The sequence below is a fragment of the Chrysemys picta genome, chromosome 13 (assembly GCF_011386835.1).
Source record: "Chrysemys picta bellii isolate R12L10 chromosome 13, ASM1138683v2, whole genome shotgun sequence".
NCBI classification, from domain to species: domain Eukaryota; kingdom Metazoa; phylum Chordata; order Testudines; family Emydidae; genus Chrysemys; species Chrysemys picta.
The window spans coordinates 20266390-20290358 of NC_088803.1; the positions used below are offsets into that span (position 1 = coordinate 20266390).

General features: G+C 40.0%; 2 protein-coding genes across 2 annotated transcripts; both read left to right on the forward strand.

The window, feature by feature from the left end:
• Positions 1-10990: 10990 nt before the first annotated feature.
• Positions 10991-11641, forward strand: LOC135975166 (olfactory receptor 6F1-like). The gene has a single exon (XM_065565221.1). It carries the CDS (start codon positions 10991-10993, stop codon positions 11639-11641), a length of 651 nt encoding a protein of 216 aa, XP_065421293.1.
• Positions 11642-18812: 7171 nt separating this feature from the next.
• Positions 18813-19418, forward strand: LOC101950735 (olfactory receptor 5P64-like). Its single transcript, XM_005309056.3, has one exon. The coding sequence runs from the start codon at positions 18813-18815 to the stop codon at positions 19416-19418; it is 606 nt and encodes a 201-aa protein (XP_005309113.3).
• The last annotated feature ends 4551 nt before the right edge of the window (positions 19419-23969 follow it).

Below are 23969 nucleotides of genomic sequence, written 5' to 3' on the forward strand. Positions count from 1 at the left end.
GAAGGCTCAGAACAGAAAGAGCGGGATATTAAGCAGTTTCGTGATATGTGTTGCTATGTGCATGTGTGTCTGTCTGCTGCCCCTCACTGGAGTAAATGAACCCTGCTCAGTGTGAATGTGTGCGTGAGGAGAGGCTGGGAAATGCCAGCTGCTTTGTGCTGCATTGAGACGGGCTCAGCTCTGTCCCAGGCCTGGCCCAGCAGGGGGTGTCACTGGTCAGAACACAGCAGAAATACCAGTGCCCGGAGGATATTGGCCCCACCATGGGATCTATTAGGCCAGCACTGCAGTGCACTGTCCGGATGATGGGGCACTGCAGATCACAACATTGGTACACTGAGAGAGCTTGGTGGATGTGGTGGGCTGAACTAACAGCAGAGGGTCAGGCTCAAGGGGAATTGTCAGTGTTGTGTGTTTGGGGAAGGACAGCAATGATAGATGGGGTTATCGCTCATTGCTGTGATGTATTGGCAGAGCTGGGGAGCAGAGTTAGGACAGGAATAGTAGGGGAATTGTAAGTCAGAAGGACTGAAGTGCATTAGCAGAACTCTAAGACAGGACTTGTATAGCAGGGGCTGGGAGTTAGGACTGAGGGGCACTAGCAGAGCTCTGTGTGTTGTGGGGGAGTCCGGGGCTGGGATTGCAGGGGGCTGCAGATCAGGACTGAGGGGCAATGACAGAACTGTGCATTGGTGGGGGGAGCCCAGAGGGCTGCAGATCAGGATTGAAGCCCATCAGCAGAGTACGGTGTTGTGGGGCAGCCCGGGGCTGGGATAACAGGGGCTGCAGATTGGGACTGAGGTGCATCATCAGAGCTGTGTGTGTGTGAACCTAGAGATGGAACGGTAGAGGGGGCTGTGGATTGGGACTGAGGGGCACTGGCAGAGCTGGGGTTTGTGGGCAGGACAGCAGAGCCTGTCACAACCTATGTATGTTGGCTGAGTTCCATCCCTGGCCTAGAAACCTGTAATTGCCTCTGGCTCACCACATCTGAGCTGTGCTGCCTTGGCTATCTGAGTGGGAATCTGAGGTGTGTTTACATGTCAGTTTCCTTGCAGCCATCCCCCCGCTTGCATTCCTTCCCTCCCTGGGGTCTGATGGAATTTATGAATGAAGGGGTCGCCGTTCACAGGGGCTGGGAATGACTGGCTTGACCTCTTTCACTTTAACCAGCAGGGGCTACTTGACACAGAAACAGACCCGTCCCTTCCTTTGTCTAACATTAATCAGTGCCTCTGACTTTTTTTTTCTAATCAAACTAATGGGACTGCTTCTGGGACCTGCATTTCCCGACAGCATTTCATTTCTAATGGCCCTCGATGGGACCCATTAAAACAAGGAGTAACTTTGTTTCTGCCACTGGCCTGTAACTCCTTGAGAGGTTTGTTGAATCTCCAGGCTGTGCCCAGCTCTGGGCTGGGCTGAACACTTCTCGGAGTGCTCATTAAGGCATGTGAAGTTATAATGACCTATGTGTCTCCTCCTGTAGACCTCCATAGGGTCACAAGTGCTAAATGGGTAATTGGAGAGATTTCTTTTTAGTAGGTGCTTTGCTAATGGGGATGGTTTTAACGAGCACATAATGAAGAGGTTTTATTATTAATAAATTATTTTTTTATTATTATCTTATACAAGATTCAATTAAATTAATGTGTTTCATGAAGGGCTCATGCTGGGGATCTGTCACAGCAAATCTGTGGTAAGATTTATGGAAACAGCCACATCCTTAAGGTCAAACACCTTACACACCACGGACAAACTTTTCATTGCCACTTCTCTGAACAGCCACCAGGGAACAAGCTAGCACTTGTTCCAGTCTGTCCCCTTGCCGCAGCTGTCCTGAACAAAGTGTAACAGTCACTCTGCAAGCCTCTTGTCAGCTGCAATTCCCACCTGCTTTGCCTGTGAAATTAGCTGCACACAGAGACAGGAGGAATATTCTGTTGTAAGCAAAAATACTGATACAGTTTTCAACTTAATAGAGTGCCTGTGACTTTGCCCCTATCCACTGAAGTCCACTTTCCACAGAGATGGGTCCATTCATGATAGATAGATAGATAGATAGATAGATAGATAGATAGATAGATAGATAGATAGATAGATAGATAGATAGATAGATAGATAGATGAGGTGACCAGGAAATAAATGCAATCAGATTGTTGGGCAGAGAGATGATTAGACAGATGACAAGGCAGATTGACAGATGTTTAGATGAGCCATTAAGATTGCCAGATGGGTAGATAATTGGATGGACAAATAGAAGAGGGAGGAAAATAATGAACAGACATCTTGAAGGACAGAGACAGGATGGGTGAGATAATCTTTTATTGGCCCAACTTCTGTTGTCTCTTGTCTCACTAATATCCTGGGACTGACTCGGTTACAACTAAAATGCATATCTTGATGGACAGATAGACTAGTAGGTGGATTCACTTATGGTTATGCAGATGGATAGTTAGATGGATGGATAGGTGGACAAATGATTAGATGAGGCAGAGGGTATACGAACTATTTCACATGCACACACAGACACCCTCCCTTCAGACAATGTGCTTCAAAAGCAACCAAGGAGATCCTTTCTCTGTGTTAGAACCTCTAAGTGAGTTCACACTCCATGTCTTCTGTGTCTGCCAGTGAGGAGGCCAAGTGGTGCCATACACAACATTGTGGTTTTCACGCGGCTGCTCAGGGAGATAAGAAAGGCTATATATTTTTTTAAAAACACAACAATAATGGGGGATTTCAACTATCCCCATATTGACTGGGTACATGTCACCTCAGGATGGGATGCAGAGACAAAGTTTCTTGACACCTTAAATGACCGCTTTTTGGAGCAGCTAGTCCTGGAACCCACAAGAGGAGAGGCAATTCTTGATTTAGTCCTAAATGGAGCACAGGATTTGATCCAAGAGGAGAATATAGCTGAACCCTTGTTAATAGTGACCATAATATAATTAAATTTAACATCCCTGTGGTGGGGAAAACACAACAGCAGCCCAACACGGTAGCATTTAATTTCAGAAAGGGGGACTACACATAAATGAGGAAGTTAGTGAAACAGAAATTAAAAGGTACAGTGCCAAAATTAAATTTCTCAACCTGCATGGAAACTTTTTAATGACATAATAATAGAGGCTCAACTTAAATGCAGGAGTAGGGATAGCTCAGTGGTTTGAGCATTGGCCTGCTAAACCCAGGGTTGTGAGTTCAATCCTTGAGGGGGCAACTTAGGGATCTGGGGCAAAAATCAGTACTTGGTCCTGCTAGTGAAGGCAGGGGGCTGGACTAAATGACATTTCAAGGTCCCTTCCAGTTCTAGGAGATAGGATATCTCCATTTATTTATATCCTAAATTACACCAAAAATGTGCCACCATGCCTAAATAGCAAAGTAAAAGAAGCAGTGAGAGACAAAAAGGCATCCTTTAAAAAGTGGAAGTTAAATCCTAGTGAGGAAAATAGAAAGAAGCATTAACTCTCGCAAATGTGGTATAAAAATATAATTAGGAAGGCCAAAAAAGAATTTCAAGAACAGCTAGCCAAAGACTCAAAAAGTAAGAGCAAAAAAATGTTAAGTACATCAGAAGCAGGAAGCCTGCTAAACAACCAGATGCTAAAGGAGCACTCAAAGATGATAAGGACATTGCAGAGAAACTAAATGATGTCTTTTCATCGGTCAAACCTGAGCCATTCTTTTTAGGTGACAGATCTGAGGAACTGTCCCAAATTGAAGTGTCATTAGAGGAGGTTTTGGAACAAACTGATAAACTACACAGTAGTAAGTCACCAGGAGCAGATGGTATTCACCCAAGAGTTCTGAAGGAACTCAAATGTGAAATTGCAGAATTACTAACTCTAGTTTGTAACCTATCATTTAAATCAGCTTCTGTACCAAATGACTGGAGGATAGCTAATGACACGCCAATTTTTAAAAAGGGCTTCAGAGGTGACCCTGGCAATTACAGGCCTGTAAGCCTGATTTCAGTACCGGGCAAACTGGCTGAAACTATAGTAAAGAACAAAATTGTCAGAAGCATAGATTAACATAATTTCTTGGGGAAAAGTCAACATGGTTTTTGTAAAGAGAAATCATGCCTCACCAATCTACTAGAATTCTTTGGGGGGTCAATAAGCATGTGGACAAGGGGGATCCCATGAATATAGTGTACTTAGATTTTCAGAAAGCCTTTGACAAGGTCCCTCACCAAAGGCTCTTAAGCAAAGTAAGCTGTCATGGGATAAGAAGGAAGGACCTCTCATGGATTGGTAACTGGTTAAAATATAGGAAGCAAAGGGTAGGAATAAATGGCCAGTTTTCAGAATGGAGAGAGCTAAATAGTGGTGTCTCCCATGGGTCTGTACTGGGACCAGTCCTATTCAACATATTCATAAATGATCTGAAGAAAGGGGTAAACAGTGAGGTGGCAAAATTTGCAGATGATATCAAACTACTCAAGATAGTTAAGTTCCAAGCAAACTGCAAAGAGCTACAAAAGGATTTCACAAAATGGCAACAAAAATGGCAGATGAAATTCAATGTTGATAAATGCAAAGTAATGCACATTGGACAACATAATCCTAACTATACATATAAAACATGGGGTCTAAATTAGCTGTTACCACTCAAGAAAGAGATCTTGGAGTCGTTGTGGATAATTCTCTGAAAACATCCATTCCATGTGCAGTGGCAGTTCAAAAAGTTGAGAATGTTGGGAATCATGAAGAAAGGGATAGATAATAAGACAGAAAATATCATATTGCCTCTATATAAATTCATGGGATGCCCCATCTGTGTATAATACTGCATGCAGATGTGATCACTCTATCTGTAAATTGTAAAAGGTTCAGAAAAGGGCAACAAAATTATTAGAATTATGGAACAGCTTCCATACGAGGAGGGATTAATAAGACTTGAATTTTCCAGCTTGGAAAAGAGATGACTAAGAGGGGATATGATTGAGGTCTACAAAATCACGACTGGTGTAAAGAAAGTAAATAAGGAAGTGTTATTTACTCCTTCTCATAACACACAAACTGGGGGTTTCCACGTGAAATTAATAGGCAGCAGGTTTAAAACAAACAAAAGGAAGTATTTTTCCCCACAATGCACAGTCAACCTGTGGAACTCCTTGCCAGAAGATGTTGTGAAGACCAAAACTAAAAGAGGTTTCAAAAAGAACTAGATACGTTCATGGAGGATAGGGTTTACAATGTAGTGTAGACATACCATAGAGGCCTGTCCAGAGCTGTAAAGAGAGAGACCATATGTGACTGCTGCAAGTAATGGATACACCCCCACTGACCTATCAGGAGATTTCTATGCCTGTTTATGTGTGTGTGTCATGGATTTATAGGCTCTGTGCTATGCCCCAGCCTTTATATGTTCCTGGGAGTAACCCCTTTAGTGTGGCAGCCACACCTCCCCCACTCCAGACTGGGCCTTGGGGCTCCATGAGACTTCTCTCCCTTTGGGCAGTGAGTATCTGCCATGAAGCAGGGCAGCATTTGCAAACCAAGGTAACATTTATTAGTTTCCTGGAACACGACCTCAGAGAGCCCAACGTGGAGATGGCCAGCACACATCAGAATCCAATCAGTGGCTCCATCCATCTTGGCTCCCTGCCTCTGCATCTCTATTTTTCATTTCATTTTAATATTTATTTATGATATTTTATGATCTTATTTTTATTTTACTTTTTTATTTTAGTTTTCTGTTCTTTGTGGTTCATTTAATTTTATATTTGTTCTGTTTATTTTCTAACACATTCCGGCGGAACATTTTTATTTCAGTGATTTGATATTCTCTGATGAAAAAGAACGGAATCAAATATTTTCCTTGATTTTTTTGGTTTGCTTGTCAAACAAAAAAATCAATTAATCTCCAAGCTCTACTGATGATACTTGTTCCCTTGGTGTTTTGGGGTTCTTGACATAGTCCAGAAAGGAGTTAGAATAAGGGGGAATCTTTAGGCTGAAAACTGGAGCTGGCTGGGAATAGAATTTTTGTCCCATTGGAAACCCCACTGTTTCAACACCTGTTTTCATCCAAAATCTGGAGAAAAATCAAAATATTGAAAATTTTTCACCAAATGAAAAGTTCCCAATATTTTTGATTCGGAAATGTTAAGCAAAAGATGCCAATATTTCTGAATGACATTTCCATTTTGAATCTGCACTTTGACTGAAAATGTCAAAATGTCAGCTCAGAACAAAAATTTGTGTTTCAAACAGACATTTAGAAATTTCATTTCCAAAGGCTGATTTAAAAAAAAATGTTTTAAAGTTCAGCCAATCACAGAAATGTAGGGCTGGAAGGGGCCTCAAGAAATCATCAAGGCCAGACCAACAGTACCAAGTGCACCTAGACCGTCCCTGTCAGCTGCGTGTCCAACCTGCTGTTAATAATCTTCAATGATGAGGATTCCACAAAGTCCCTTGAAAGCCAATTGCAGAACGTAAATACCCTTAGAGCTAGAAAGTTTTTCCTTATATCTAACCTAAATTTCCTTTGCTGCAGATTAAGCCCACTCCTTCTTGTCCTACCTTCAGTGGACAGACGCAACAATTGCTTCCTGATAGAAAATAACAATCCAAATTGACATTTCCCCTGGTGAAATTGCAATTTTAACGAAACCACATTTTCCAGTCTGAAAATATTTCTGTCTGAAAATTTCAGCCAATTCTACTGAGAACATTACTGATAGTGAGATATCTTCAGCTATGGAATAGGCTGTTAATGGTAAACTGGAGAAACCAGTAATGGCAGTCCAACAAGAAATAATCCTGCACAGGACTGTATGATGCCCAGGATTCTAGAATCTATCTGCAGTTATACCCACAGGTATTGAAAGCGCCTACTTTCAACAAAATGAGTTTAAATTAAAGGTGGCATTTTCAAAAGCACCTACGTGAGTTAGGAGCACAAGTCCTATTGACTTTCACTCTCATACAGTCTTGATGCGCAGCTTTCTTGATGTATAAAACCATTTATTTACATTCTATGTTGAAGTTTAAAACAGTGAAAAGAAAATATTAAAAACAAACAAACAAAACAACATCTTTTCAAAGGTTACAGACCAGGATCAAGTTATTGACATTAGAGAAAAATTTCAAAAGGGACTAAAAGTGTTGGATTGTGAATGCTGTTTGGGTGCCTAAGCAGGCAGATAGGAGTCTAATAGGATTTTCAAAAGCACCTAATCAGCTTTGCTGCCTAACTCCCATTGAAAGCAAACCTAACCTGCTTGGCATTTTTGAAAATCCCAACAGACTTTAAATATCTGTATTTTTGGGTGCCTGATTACCTTGGACAATCTGGCCCTAAATGACTTAGATGATTACATCCAAGTGAAAGTCAATAGGATTTAGGCTCTTAGGTCAATTAGATACCTATGAATATTGTACCCACTACCCACACGGAGGGAGGTAAGGGTTCCCTTGCATTGTGGATGCTATTTTGAGAGGATTGCAGGGGCAGGCCTGTGCAGTGCCCATTGCAGTTGGCCAATCTAGAGGTGAGAATGGCATGTGTGTGGTTCTGAAGACCTCATCTGAGAACCTTCCAGCAGGACAGATGGTGAAGAGCCAACCTGGCTAAGGCTGTTCTTTCCTCATTTTAAAAGCACTTGGGAAACCAATCAGACAACCCCTCCCTCCCCCTGATGCATGTGCACTCACACACGATCACCACCACAATGTAAACCCAAGGCAAATTGGGGAGGGAGGGCTCAAACCCTCAGTCAAAGCAGAGGAGTGATGAATTTAAAGTTAAAGCAAGAGAGTGAGACACAAGTGACCTAGGTTCCATTGCCTCCAACCCATTGTAGATGCTGCTTAAACTCTCTTTGCCTCGGTTCTTCGTGCATATAATGATGCTTCCCAGCTGCACTTTAGTGCTGGGAGAATAAATCCATGAATGAGTGCAAAGCTCCCAGATGCCACTGTGATGATGGGCAGATGAGAGCCTAGACAAAGAAAAAAAGTAAAGTCACTAAGTTACACTTGTGTCTCCATAGAAGTCTAGGACTGAAGGCTGAGAGTTTGAAATGAGCCTAAGGGAGTTAGGCAGCTAAATTCCACCAAAAGGCAATGAGAGTTGAGTGCCTAACTCCCTTAGGTTTCTGAAAATTGTGTGGGATCTTCAAAAGTACCTGTGTGATTTAGGAGCATAACTCCACTGCAAAGTCAGTGGTCTCTGAAAATCCCACCCAATGACTTCCATCCTTCTGCACCCACCCTGCAGATATGGGGGATGGACTCCACTCTGTTTTCTCCAGTCTCCTTTTCTAGCAACTGCGTGGAAAGTCTGCGTAACAGTTTTCCTGCAGGCTTCTCTCCTTAGACTCTGGAGTCTTTATTTCATAGTCACCAGCGATCTCATCACATGAGCCTGGTAAGGAAGGAGATTTCCTTGGAGGGAAGCAGTTTGACACTATCCCCACTGGCATTTGTACTGCTTTTGATAAATAGCGTGTTATTTGTATTGCCATGTGAGTAATTTAAAGTGCTCCTCAGTGGAAAAGTCAGGGGAGACACAGCAAAGGATAAATGATGAAAGAGTCTGTCACTCTTTGGAGCAGGGTACAAGACTGAAAGGACCAAGCAGAAAAGCATAATGAGATTTTCTGAGACAGTTGAAGTGCATGAAGCGGATGAGGACAGAAGCTGAATTAAAGATTGAGGTCTCTGAGTCACTGAGGAGAAACATCACATTAGAAATTTAGCCTTGTGCAGAACAGATTAAGAGGTAAAACAACATTTCCACTCTTTTTATTTAAATTAAATCATGGATCGTGAGAATAGAAATAATGTATTAATTGATCTTAGCAGTCCCTTATCGAATGCAAGACTTCCCTTTACAGTGCTAGGAATATTCTGCATTGGTGAGGCCTCATCTGGAGTACTGTGTCCAGTTTTGGGCCCCACACTACAAGAAGGATGTGGAAAACTTGAAAAGAGTCCAGCGGAGGGCAACAAAAATGATTAGGGGGCTGGAGCACATGACTTATGAGGAGAGGCTGAGGGAACTGGGCTTATTTAGTCTGCAGAAGGGAAGAATGAGGGGGGATTGGATAGCTGCTTTCAACTACCTGAAGGGGGTTCTAAAGAGGATGGAGTTTGGCTGTTCTCAGTGATGGTAGATGACAGAACAAGGAGTAATGGTCTCAAGTTACAGTGCAGGAGGTTTAGGTTGGATATTAGGAAAAACTTTTTCACTAGGAGGGTGGTGAAGCACTGGAATGGGTTACCTAGGGAGGTGGTGGAATCGCCTTCCTTAGAGGTTTTTAAGGTCAGGCTTGACAAAGCCCTGGCTGGGATGATTTAGTTGGGGATTGGTCCTGCTTTCAGCAGGGGATTGGACTAGATGACCTCCTGAGGTCCCTTCCAACCCTGATATTCTATGATTCTATCTATATCTTATAATGTTTCCTCTCTCAAATTTCTGCAAACATCGATTAATGGGAATAGTTAATTTAGCTGATTAATCCCATAGATTAGGCTAAAATGCAGAAGAATGAAAAGTTATTATGTGACACTACATTAAAAGAAGCTTATCATGCCAGAAAGGAATGGGAGAGAGAATTCTGGAACATCTATCTATCTATCTATCTATCCATCCATCCCCATACACACCCATCTATCTAATCTAATCTATCTATTCCCATACATCTTTTTTTGCCAGAAGGTGGGAATGAGTGACAGGGAATGGATCATTTGATGATTACCTGTTCTGTACATTCCCTCTGAAGCACTTGGCACTGGCAAAATGCACCTTTCGTCTCACCCAGTATGACCGTTCTTATGTTATCTCTCTCTCTTATTTCTCACATTAGTTTAGACTCCATTCAATGTCAAAATAATTTTCAAATGAACACTGAGCTAAAACCTTAGCTAAAATAATTCAAAACATATTTAAATTGTCGTGTCTGCTTCTCTTTTCTCTCCAATCAGTGTAACTCAGGAGTGATTCCGTTCTATTCTCATTCACACTGGAAGTGACAGAATTACTTTCAGGCATGGGGAGAGCAGCTTCATAGTAGCACCAACAACAGTGAGTGGGCTATTGGGAAAATATTCAAGTGTCTAGTAATTTTGGGATGTCTAAGTTTTAAGAAGCCCAGATTGAAACAACTTGAAGTTGCACTTTCTGGAAATCAGATACCTTTAAGATGTATCAAGAAGAACATCCAAAAAAAAAAAGTCTTGACCATCCTATAGAGAGACAAATGTTAATGTCTACAGAAGAAGAAAAAAAATGTGATGGGGGGGGGAAAGGAAATGTCTAAAATCTCTCTCTCTCTCTCTCTCTCTCTCTCTCACACACACACACACACACTGCCGCCTATAAGGCATGTCGGGCTACGTGGTCACAATGGCCCCTTCTGGCCTTATAATCTATGACTCTAAGAACTCTAGATTGCCAAAATAGAAATCTGCAGGGACTAAGTAATAATTAAGTGCAGACATTAGTCTGTTGGTAACTCTTATATGGGAAGAGCAGCTATGTGCATCTTATACTATACTATACTATACTATACTCTAGTAGCAATACAAATAACAGTAAGTGGGTTACTGGGCAAGCAACATTGTATGTAGGTAAAAGGAATTCAAGCATTTTTTCAACATTTATAATTTTCCATGGGGTGGATAGAGAGAGAATTAGCTTGGAAAAAGTGGGAAACTAGAATATATATGATCTGACGAAGAGGGTCAGTGTTGCGCCATTGTTTGGGATCTTGAAAACATAACCAGCAGGGGAGGTGGGGGACTGAGTATTTCTGGAATGAGATTGAGGGATTACACTGAAAAATGACTTGATGTTCTCCCCCTGATGTTGCAGTTTATTTTCTTTTCCTCTGATAGAATCCATGGCAAACACAGAATGGGGAAATCAAATGGCCATCACAGAATTCATCCTACTGGGATTCAGGGATCTCCCTAAATTACAGACCCTTCTCTTCCTGTTGTTTCTAGTGATTTATATTGCAACCATGGCTGGGAACATCCTCATTATTGCTCTAGTTGTAGCTGATCAGCAACTTCACACCCCCATGTACTTCTTCCTGGGGAACTTGTCCTGCTTGGAGACCTGCTATGCCTCGACCATCCTGCCCAGAATGCTGGCCATTCTCCAGACTGGGGACAGAACCATTTCTGTTAATAGCTGTTTTGTACAATATTATTCTTTTGGTGGGTTGTTAGCTGCAGAATGTTATCTCTTGTCAGAGATGTCTTACGATCGGTATTTAGCAATATGTAAACCACTGCACTATGGAACCCTTATGAACGGCAGGTTTTGCCTCCAACTAGCAGTTGGGTCTTGGATCAGTTCTTTTGTGATTGTTGGCATGTTCACATATTTGATATCACAGTTAACTTTCTGTGGCCACAATGAAGTTGACCACTTCTTTTGTGAATTCACTGCATTGTTAAAACTCTCTTGCAGTGATACGTATTTGGTGGAACTTATGGCTTTCATTGTTGCTTCCGTAGATACCTTCTCACCATTCCTCTTAACCCTAGCATCCTACATCTTTATTGTAGCCACCATCCTGAGAATCCCAACTACCACCGGAAAGCAAAAAGCATTTTCCACCTGCTCCTCTCACTTCATTGTACATCCTTCTACGGGTCTCTTATGATTGTGTATGTCCTCCCAAAAACATATAAACTGAGAGCCCTGAACAAAGTGTTCTCTCTCTTCTACACAGTCCTGAATCCCCTGGTCAACCCCCTCATCTACAGCCTGAGAAACAAAGAGGTTAAGGAGACCTTGAGAAAAAATCTCAATAAATTTATTCAAATTTGGTGAATCAGAGTTAATTCCCTTAAGTTACAATGAAGCAGTTATACCCTGAATCCGAGACGCACAAACTGTGTATTGTCCCCTAGCATGGGCCTGGTCATTTTGGTTCACCTTTGAGAAACCATTAAGATGAATTTAATCTCTTTTGCTGTTTAAACATCCAAGTATCATGTGAGCCCTTTTTGCCACAGCATCTCACTGGGAATTCATGTTTGGTTGTTTGTCTACTATGACCACTAGGTCCATTTCACAGTCCCCCTTGTGTTCCAAGATACAGCCCCACGTCCTGTAGGCAGGTCCTCCATTCCTGGTTCCTAAATGTACAACCTCGCATTTGACTGTATTAAAATGCATGTGGAACATTGTGAGCATCAAGTGAGCCTACCTTACCATGCAACCCAGATTACTCTGTATGAGTGACCTAACCTCATCATTACTCCCCACTCGCCGAAATTGCATTATTTGCAAACTGTGTCAGCAACAATTTTTTATTTTCCTGCAGGTCATTGGTAAAGATAGTGGATGGTGTTGGGCTGAGAACCAATCCCTAAGGGAAAACACTAAACCACATCCACTGGTTAGTACTTCCCCATTAACAACTATATTTCAAGAGCTATATGTCAAACATATTTTAGTCTATTTAATATGGGTGAGATTGATTTGCATACTTCTAATATATTAATCAGATTGTCTGGTACTAAGTGAAAAACCTTCCAGACCTCTAAGCATATTATGTCCACATAGTTACATTTATGAACCAGACTTTTAATTTTGTCAAAGAAAGATTGTTCGACAAGACCTATTTGCCATGAAACCCTGTAATCGGCATCAATTTTTTTTTACATTCTATTGAAACGGATAAGCTTGTGTATCAACTGTTGCATTATTTCCCTGCTCTGTTTTATATTATCTATCACAAAGACTGCTGCCTACTTATCTTTCTATTCTGGTATTAACATTATTATTTATTTTTTGCATTACATTAACACTTAGTATCTTTAGTAGCAGACATAAAAATAACACAGAGCTGAGTGGCTTTTATCAAGCTACTTTATAATGATTGAGATGATTTTGATTACTTAGTCTTTCTTTCTGAATGGCCTGGGAGTTACAACTATGTATTTTGTATCCTAAAGCAACCCACATCTTCATAAAGAAAGGTAAGGTCTCCTACTAGTTTAAAGAGAAAGCATAAATACATTCCTACATCATTCACATTTTGCATTTTTATTTTCTACTGGCAGCATCTCCTGCTCTGTTATATTAGATAGATAGATTTGTCTTAGCTTTTCAGCTAAAGCTCATTTGAATTATAAATATAGGCTGGGATTTTTGAAGTAACCTAAGAAATTTAGAGAACAAACTCCAATTACATTTCAATTTCAGTTTCATTGAATTTCAGTGAGATTTGGGCACCTAACTCTTTAAGCTCATTTCAGAATCTCAGCCAAAATGAAAAATTGTCCTTTTTATTTATTTTATTCCTTATACTATTCTTTATAGACATCTGCCAATGTGCTCAGTGCTGTATGCAACACAGAGGAAAGTTTTGCTTAGATGTAGAGTCAGTTTCTTCTGCAAATAGTTATTCCAGTGAAAGAAAAGAAAAGAAAAGAAAAGTTTTCCTTTCATGTTCATAAAACATAAAACCATTATGAGATCACAAATATCAATTTCTGTATCTTTCTATATTCATTATTAATAGTCCACTGACATGTGTCTATTAAGAGATAGACTGCGCAGGTGATAATGAGAATAAACTAATGGGTAATAATGACAGATACGGCTGATTTTTTTTAAATGAATTTTCCAATGAATTTAGAACTTCATTTCTCTTGATGAGTTATTCGTGGGCCAATCCTGATTTGTTATTTGCACTAATTCACTGAATGGCTTAATAATCTCGTGGACTTGAATGTCAGAGTGGACCCTTATTATCATCTAGTCTGATCTCCTACATAGAACAGGCCAGAGAATTTGACCCAGTGAGTCCATAACTTGCAGTTAAGCTAAAGCATATGTTTTAGAAAGAGACATCCACTCTTGATTTGAAGAGATGGAAAATACACCACATCTACTGGTAAGTGGTTAACTATGTTCTGATCGTTAATTACCCTTAGACTCAAGTCTGTTACGTGCAAATGGAATAATCCATCATGCAGCCGCTATAGGGTTTGGAGGGGTAGCTAAGGTATTAGCTATGAGTTGGTAAACCCAAGTAAAATTCCTTGCTCTGCCACAGACTTCCTGTCTGACCTTGGGCAAGTCACTTACTGTACGTCTACACAGCAGAAAAAATCCCTGCGGCAGCGCGTTTCAGAGCCTGGGTCAACTGACTTGGGGTTCCGGGGCTTGAGCTACTGGACTAAAAATAGCAGTGTAGATGTTTGGGCTTAGGCTGGAGCCTGGGATCCCAGACCCTTCCCACAGTCAGGTTTTCAGTCCCATGCTCCAGCCTGAGAGAGAATGTTTACACTGCTCTATTTAGCCCCGCAGCCCAAGTTCTATAAGCCCAAGTCAATTGAAGTGGGTTTTTCTTTACAGTATAAACATACCAATAGTTACAATTTTCTAACTTTTGTAAGTTGAAAGAGAGGTATAAAGAGACGGTGGGAACTTGTAACATGGTGAGAAAATGATAATTTTTGAAGCAAACAGGTTTTGTTTATTGTGGGTTTTGTTTTGTTTGTTTTATTCCATTTTCATTTTTGTTGTTTTCAAAGATTCTGAAGAACTGATTCAAAAATTCCTTTAATCATCAACGAAACCAATTTTTTCAATGAAAAAAAATCTAGACCAGCTCTGATGATAATGTCTGGTTGGTGACCTAAGACCAATGGAAATAACAATTTTGAGAAAGACTACACAAACTTCTGCATATTTAACGTCTGTTAACTATACATTTCTTTCACCCCCTTTTCCCCCTCCCCACCACTTTCCGTAGATGGGGAATAATTCAACCATCAGCAAAATTTTCTCTTAGGCAAAAGAGCAATTCTTTAAGGCTGGCCATTAGCAATTAACAGTGTTGTTTATATTGTCTCCAGCATAAATATATAATTAATTCCCTGGTCACAATGACGTCAAGTCCCTTTCATCAATGGTATGAAAGAAGGTACTGCCTATTCCTAGAACGGATATAAAGATGAAGAACAGAAGACTTCTATTTTTCTGTAATGATAAAAAGTAAAATCAACGGAGTGGTGCAGGCATGTGAGTGCATCTTCTTAGGAGTATGCAGGGTCTCTTTAAACAAGAGAGCAAGATCTATGAAGAATATCAGGAGAGCAGATATCCTGCAGAAATCACAATCCAGTCATGGAAACCCTGAGAGAGGAGGTTGCATGAGAACTTCCAGATGGCGATCCAGGTAGCATAGTTCTTTGCCAGTGCTGTTAGAACATAAGAACGGCTGTACTGGGTCAGACAAATGGTCCATCTAGCCCAGTATCCGGTCTTCCGACAGTGGCCAGTGCCAGGTGCTTTAGAGGGGAATGAACAGAACAGGGCAATTAACAAGTGATGCATCCCCATTATCAAGTCCCAGCTTCTGGCAGTCAGTGGTTCAGGGACACCCATAGCATGAGGTTGTGTCCTTGACCATCTTGGCTATTAAGCAATGGATGGATCTATCCTCCTGGCATTTATCTAATTCTTTTCTGAATCCAGAAAATATTTTGGGTCTTTACAACATTCCCTGGCAATGAGTTTCACAGGTTTACAGTGCATTGTGTGAAGAAGTACATCCTTATGTTTATTTTAAACCTCTGCCTGGGTGACCCCCAAGTTCTTGTGTTATGTGAAGAAGTAAATTACACTCCCCTGTTCAATTTCTACACGCCATTCATAATTTTTATAGACCTCTATCATATCCTCCCCTTTGTTATCTGTTTTCTAAGATGAACAGCCCCAGTCTTTTTAACCTCTTCTTGTATGAAAGCTGTTCCATACACCTAATCATTTTTGTTGTCTTTCTCTGCATCTTTTTCCAATTCTAATATATCTTTTTTGAGATGGGGCAACCAGAATTGCATGCAGTATTCAAGGTATGGGTGTGCCATGGATTTATGTGGTGGCATTATTATACATTCTGTTTGATTATTTATCCTTTTCATAATGGTTCCTTATATTGCATTAACTTTTTTGAATGTCGCTGCACATTGAGTAGATGTTTTCAGAGAACTATCTGCAATGACTCCACAATCTTGTTTTTGAGTGTAACAGATAAATTAGACCCTATCATTTTGTATGCATAGTTGGGATTATTTTTTTTCCTAATGAATTTATTAGTTTCCAATTATCAATATTGAATTTCATCTGCCATTTTGTTGCCACATCACCCAGTTTAGTGAGACCCTCTGTAAATCTTCGCAGTCAGCTTTGGACTTAACTATCTTGAGTAATTTTGTACCACCTGCAAATTTTGCCACCTCACTGTTTACCCCTTTTTTCAGATAATGTATGAATGTGTTGAATACCACTGGCCCCAGTAAAGATCCTTGGGGGACCCTGCAATTTACCTCTCTCCACTGTGAAAACTGACTATTCCTACTCTTTATTTCCTGTCTTTCAACCTGTTACTGATTCATGACTGCTTACGTTGCTTAAGAGTCTTTGGTGAAGGACCTTTTCAAAAGCTTTCTGAAAGTCCAGGTACACTATATCCACTGACTCCCCCTTGTCTGCATGCTTGATGACACCCTTAAATAATTCTCATAGATTGTGGAGGCATAATTCCTTACAAACCTGGGGTGACCTCAAATTTCCCAGCACTTTGTTTAGAACTTATTATTGGTTGGGTCTGTTTAAATGTGATGGCAGTAGGGAATGTGATGTGGGTGGTGTGTATGTAGGAGAAAGATATATCCCTTAAACTGAGTGTTTCAATATCCCCTTGAACTGGTATGATTCAAACGGCAAGAACTGGATTTATTAAACAAACTGTAGTTACTTCTTAGAACAGGATTGGAATTGGTCAGAAAACATTTGTTTCTCCTGAAATTTTTAACTAAAACTATTTAACACCCAAAAACTGACCATTATTTTTTGGCAACTGACAACTCAACCATTGTTAGCCAAAACTTGCCCCAAACCTGTACATTTTCAGCCAAAAACTGTACATTTCTGGCTGAGAACTGACAAAATACAAATATTTTGGATGGAAATGTTCAGTTTTCTGTTCTTTCAGTTTCTCAGTGGAAAAATGAACATTTTGAGCAAAGCAGATACTTCCCATGAAATTTCTTAGTCAGCTGAAAACCCAATCATTCTTTAGGAAAAAAAGTTTTTATGGAAAAAATTGACAAGCCCCGTACAGGATACAAAAGCTGTTCTCCCTCATACAACCCAGCCTCTCACAGTTCACATTCATAGCTGGTCCTGTCTTCTCTCCCCCTAGACACTCTTAACACAATAGGAGCTATTTGTTGTTGTAAGCTTTTCTATATTCTTGTCTATCTCAGGTTCTTCTCTGGCCCCTGTTACAGTATCTGTGCACCTCCATCTTTTCATGTATTCAGCCTCACAACACTCCTGTGAGGTAGGGATGTTCTATTATCTCTATTTTTTGCCCAAGGAGAAATGAGGTAAAAAGAACCTAAATACCTTGCTGCCAATTACAAAGGAAATCCATGGCACCGAGAGGAATTGAATGCAGGTTTCATAAATCTAAAGCTAGCACTCTAACCACTGGACCATCCTTCCTTCTTTCAAAACTCTATTTCCCTCAGTTCTCCAGGCTCTGAACCACAGCTGGTGTGAATTGCTAGAGATATGTCAATTTACACTATAAGAGGGTTTTCACATGGCCTCTAAATCTAACTCCCATCTTGAATATCCCAAAGTAGGTGTGAGTCTTATATACCACAAATTATTTGGTCGTGTAACAGTGAATCTTTAAGATTAATAAAATTAAAGTTGCCAATTTATGATATTCTTGTCAATAATTACTTCTGGCTCATTTTCTCTGGCAAAGAATTTGTTACTAAAATAATACTATTTTTCTTGTACAAGTAATCTAATTTATCATGATGAGATCCAATTTTAATGTCCACGCGCATGCTCAGAATGGATTTTCAAAAAACATGCAGCACTGAAATCACTCTGCTCACACAGAAATCTGTGGGAATTTTATCCATTTACATTAATAGGAATAGCGTTAGACTTTGAAAATCTCACTCAATGTCACTAAATTTTCTTTCTTTCTTTCTTTCTTTCTTTCTTTCTTTCTTTCTTTCTTTCTTTCTTTCTTTCTTTCTTTCTTTTTTCACTTAAATCTAGAACTGGTCAGAAATTTTATTTTTCCACAGAAAATTTTGACAAAAATGGAGGGGGGGGAATCGTTTCATAGAAATGTTCAGTAGAACATTGCAACTTTTCATAGAAAAATTGAAAAAAAGTTATCTGCTGAAAAATATTAGTTTTAAGGGTAAAGGAAAACAGATACTTTCTGCAGAAGTTTTCATGTAGTTGAAAACTCAGTTTGCCATTGAAAAATAGCATTTTATGGAAAAGTTTTAACCTACCCAAATCCAGACTCTCTGTCTAACTGTGTACCTATCTCTCTGTATGACTCACAAATGGTTGTATTCCTTTCTTACTATATTTTCAAAGATTATAATTTCTTCATTTATCCTACAGACACAATCCATGGCAAACACAGAATTGGAAATCAAACATACATCTCAGAATTCATACTCTTGGGATTTGGGAATCTTCCACGGTTGCGTCTCCTTCTCTTCCTGCTGTTTCTAGTCATCTACATTTTGACCGTGTCTGGAAACATCCTCATCATTCTGCTTGTTTTGACTGATCATCACCTACACACTCCCATGTACTTGTTTCTGTGGAATTTGTCCTTCTTAGAAACCTGCTACACCTCAAACAGCTTGCCTAGGATGCTGGAGAGTCTCCTAACTGGAAACAGAGCTATTTCAGTTTGTGGGTGTTTCATACAAAATTATATTTTTGGTCTCCTAGCGGGCTCGGAGTCTTATCTCTTATCAGCCATGTCTTATGATCGGTATTTAGCAATATGCAGACCACTGCATTACGCAGCCCTCATGAATCGCCGGTTCTGCCTCCAGCTAGTGGCTGCATCTTGGATAAGTGGCTTGTTGGGTAATTCCATTATATTATATGTGTTGTCACGGTTAGTTTTCTGTGGCCCCAACAAGATTGACCATTTCTTTTGTGATCTAATTCCAGTTATTAAGCTCTCCTGCAGCGACACCCACCTCATGGAACTTGTGGTTTTCCTACTTTCTTCCATATTCTCTCTGCCACCATTACTACTCACCTTGTCATCTTATTTATGTATCCTCTCCACCATCCTGCGAATCCCTTCCACCACCGGGAGGCAAAAGGCCTTTTCCACCTGCTCCTCTCACCTCATTGTGGTCACATTGTTCTATGGAACCATAATCATTGTTTATCTGTTACCAAAAAACAATGCACTGAGAGACCTGAACAAAGTGTTTTCTCTTTTCTACACTGTCTTGACCCCCATGGCCAATCCTTTCATATATACCCTGAGAAATAAAGAAGTTAAAAATGTACTCAGTAAAGATGTCAGAAAAATTAGGGCTTTCCTGAGAGAAAACACAGGCACATAACACTTGCCATCCTTGGTCAGACCAGTGGTCCATCTACTCCAGTAGCTTGTTGTTAAAAGGGGCCTAACTCCAGATACATCACAATACAGCTGGTCAAATTTTAAAATAATGTTTTGATTAAAAATGATTTTTCAATTAAAATGTACATTTTTTAATAAAAATGAAACTGAATTTAGAAAACAGGAAACTGGGGGAAAAAAGAGCAGGTTTAGGTTTTGACTTTCTTTTAATAATGCTGTCATGTAACTGATGCTATTCTTGTCTATGTACATGTTTAGTCCTTTTTCATTCCTGCTAAGTTCATTGCCTCAGTAATACTTCCTACAATGAATTCTGAAAGTAAAGTGAATTTTAGAGAAATGTTTTAAAATTGTTTCCTTAAATGTCCCCTTGATTCCCAGCATACGTCTTTCATGGTCCCTTAGTTAAGGCTAGTTTGAGTTTTCATCAAAAGCAGGATTTATCACCCTCTTTTTTACCATGATGCCGCACTGGGGGGGGGGAAATAATTTCTTTTAAAAGTCAGTTTAATATAACCTGGGATCACAAACTCTGAAAGCCTTCACCACAACCAAATGGCTATAGATTGGTGTCATTAAGAGCAGAAATAAGGTTGCTTGGGTGTGCTAATTGTGCAGTTCCAGACCTTAACGTGTTTGTGTTTCTTTTCAATTTAACCTTAATTCTGAATTTCCTGTGTTTCTAACACTTGGCTTTTCAATAATGATACCATCACTTTAATATAGCTTATAATAAGTCAACGATCTGTGCTCTCCTACTTAACTCCTTCTTCATGTATTTTTTTTGTCTAGACATTATGAAAAGGAGTATATAGCTGGTCGTTCCAAAATTTTCCATTAATTTTTTTTTCAATGAAAAATAGTATTTTGATTGAAGAAATTTTCTCTGATCCTGCCTACTTTCCTCAGAAATATTCCAATTTCCACCAGAAAACCTGAAAATTGTTGGTTGCCTTTATGTTGTCAGAATATTTAGCTGAACAATGTCTTGTAAGGTCTCATATAAAAAGTGATGACATTATGGTCATTAATATTACTGCACAATGTATGTATGGTTAGCATGTAAAGAGTCATGTAAGTGCACTGGAAATATGTTCCTAAAATACGTTCAGACCAAGCAATCCAAGTAGAGCAAACAAAGAAGTTTGTTCCAGACAAAGAAATGTTTTTCTGCATGTTTGCCTGTCTCTGAGGTCAATTGAGCAAGGTGAGATCAGAGACAATGGAAGTTACCTTTGCATCTGAGTCAACAGGAGAAGAAGGCAGAAAGACGGCATGGCGTCTGGGACAGAAGAACTCTTCCTGGGGTGTGCACTTGGGAGGAATATATTTCAAAGGCTTGTGGGGCTATCAGAAAAAGGGGAGAAAACCCCTTAGTTATGTTAAAGGACAAAAGGAGCCAGTGCTTTTGGAATCTGTGAAAAGTCGAACCTTGAACCATGTGGGTGTAAGAGGCTGAGAACTGACTAGAAGTGAGAAATCACCTGAGACCAGAATTTTATCCTGTTAAGTTTTAGACACTAGAATGAGTGTTTTTACTTGTGCTTTGTTTGTAACAATTTCTGTCTCTTTGTCCTTGCTTAGTATCACTTAAATGTAGGTTCTATATTAATAAACTCATGCTCAGTTTTACTATAAACCATCTCAGTGCCATGTATTAAGTTAAACAGCATGTCCTCAGTGAGCCAAGAGGCCGGTGGGTGTACTGTCTTTTTGCAGGCAGCAAACATGATACCGTCTGTGTCTGTCCAGTGACAGGAACTGGACATTGCAGAGAGAATCCCTGTGGGAGCTGAGGACCTGGGGCTCACTGAAGATTACCTGCAAGGCACTATTAAGACTGGCAGAATCTCAAATAGTTTGCTGATTTGGCAGGGAGATGAGGGTCCAGCAAAGCTCTCCCTTGCTGAGGCAGAGAGGTAACATCGTGGCTTACCATTAAGAGCACCCGAGGCAAGTGTCACCATAACCAGATAGATAGAATTTATATAGTCAGTTCTTGGCAGTTTTCAGAGAAAAAAAAAACAGTTTTCATTTTTTGCATTTTTCATTTTTTGACAAAAATTCCAATTAAAATGAACAATTTTTCTTCATTTTATTGATGACAAAATTATTTTTTCTGACCATCTATAGTAAATAGGAGCACCCGATCAACCTTCTCTATACCGCTCACCATGGTGTATGGTTACTATTTTTGAAGGACCCTATGGGAGTTAGGTACCCAGCTCTAATCGAATGGCAATGCAAGTTGGGTCTCTAGGTCCTATCAGCCTCCACTGGGAATCCAGTCCACAAGAAAATGGCTCAGCTACCAACCCATTTTGTCCCCTGTAACCTAAAGGGAGCTTACCTATGAGGGAGAGAGTAGACCAGTCTCCATGTCCATAGATTTGACTCTGGAAATATCTACACTGTAACACATTGTGGTTGTGTCCAGGTTAAGGGAATCTAGAGCCCCGGACATACCGACACTTGGAGGTCACCCGTGAGCCCACTCCTTTGTTTGGCCATGCCCCATGCACTGTGGTCCTACCCATCCTTTGCGGGTAGCAGTGGCATCTATGTGACTGGTGCAGGACCCACCACAACTCCTCTTTGGGCATGGTGGAGATCACTCTTCCCTGGTCCACCAATCCCTGTCCCAAAGTGGGCTGCAGGCTATCTCACAGAAACACGATGGGGTGGGCAGCAGTCGGAGTTCGTTGCACAGGAACTTTTTTTCCTTCCCTCAGACAGTCTGCAGTTCATGTCTTTATCTTTTCCTTTGGTCTAAAACATTTTAAAATGAAATCCGAGATACTGAGTCATGGAACTAGCTGAATCTCTGCTCCCTTTCAGGTACCTTCCCTATGGGAGAAAACAATAAACGTTACTATACACAGGTTAAAAGCGTACCTGAGGTGACCCATCAATCTTATGGACCCTCAGTAGATCAAAGTCCTTCCAACCATTCCCAAAAATTGTTACTGATGAAGGCTCAACCATTATCCTGGGTAAATCGTTCCAATGGTTAATTACTCTTACCATGAAAAATTTATTTGTATTTCAAGTCTCAATTTGTCTAGCTTCAACTTCCACCCATTGGATTATGTTTTACCTTTCCCTGCTAGAATAAAGAGCCCATTATTAAATATTTATTCCCCTTGTAGATACTTATAGGCTGTAATCGAGTCACCCCTCAACCTTCTCTTTGTTAAACCAATTAATTATTAATCAATATAAACTATTTTAAAATGTAACCATAAAATAAAATATGACAAAATCCCTATAGTTTTGCATGCATAACTTCTCCATCTATATATATTTTAACTGCTATGTTGGTAAATGAATAATTTATGAATAATGATGAATAATTTACAATTAACTTTTTCCCTTTGTGAATGGGATGTCTACTGAGCTTGGCCATTATCAATTAACGGTGTTGTTTACATTTACTCTGATATAAACATAGAATTAATTCCTTGGTGACATCAATGAAAAATCCCCATGATCCTAGAATGCATATAAACATGAAGAGAAGGCAACATTAGTTGTTTTCTAAGAGCATCCAACAAAATGAATGGAGTAGCAGAGAGAGATTAATGCATCATCTCAGGAATGTCTTTTCACAATTGTATGAAGAATATCAGGAAAATGGTTGGCATGTGGGAAATACAACCCAGTTACTAAAATCCTGACTGAAGAGGTTGCATCAGAAATTCAAGCAGATAATTAAGGTAACATAAATCTTTTCCATGGTTGTCAGCTGCAGTGAAATCATAGAATCATAGAGGAATCATAGAATATCAGGGTTGGAAGAGACCTCAGGATGTCATCTAGTCCAACCCCCTGCTCAAAGCAGGACCAACCCCTACTAAATCATCCCAGCCAGGGCTTTGTCAAGCTGGGCCTTAAAAAAACCTCTAAGAGTGGAGATTCCATCACCTCCCTAGGTAACCCATTCCAGTGCTTCACCACCCTCCTAGTGAAATAGTTTTTTTCTTAATATCCAACCTAGACCTCCCCCACTGCAACTTGAGACCATTACTCCTTGTTCTGTCATCTGCCACCACTGAGAACAGCCACTGAGAAATCATAGAGTGAAATACTGAATTCCTTAGTCAGTGTTTACTCAGTCCCGAAATACAGTGTATACCGCTTATTAGCAACCTCTTGTTTCCCAGGAATAAGTTGCTATTATCTGGGAGTTGCAAATAAGCAAAATCCAGGGAACAAAGCTCTGGGCCTTGCCTTCCCTGACTGCAGTTTCAGAAACCTGCCTGCAGCTGGGGCCTTTCCTCCAAAAAAAAGTTGGTAAGCAGCATATCTGTTGCCAATATCCATATCCCATTAACATTAAAACAAAAGTCGTTACTATTAGGATTGCTATTAAGTGGCATCCATTGTAAATTATGAATGGTCTAGAGAAGGGAGATCCGGAACTCCTGTTCTCCCTGTGTCACAGCACATGAACAAAAGAACATTCAATGAAATTGAAAGGTAGCAAATTTCAAAACTCATAAAAGGCAATACCTCCTCACACAATGTGTAA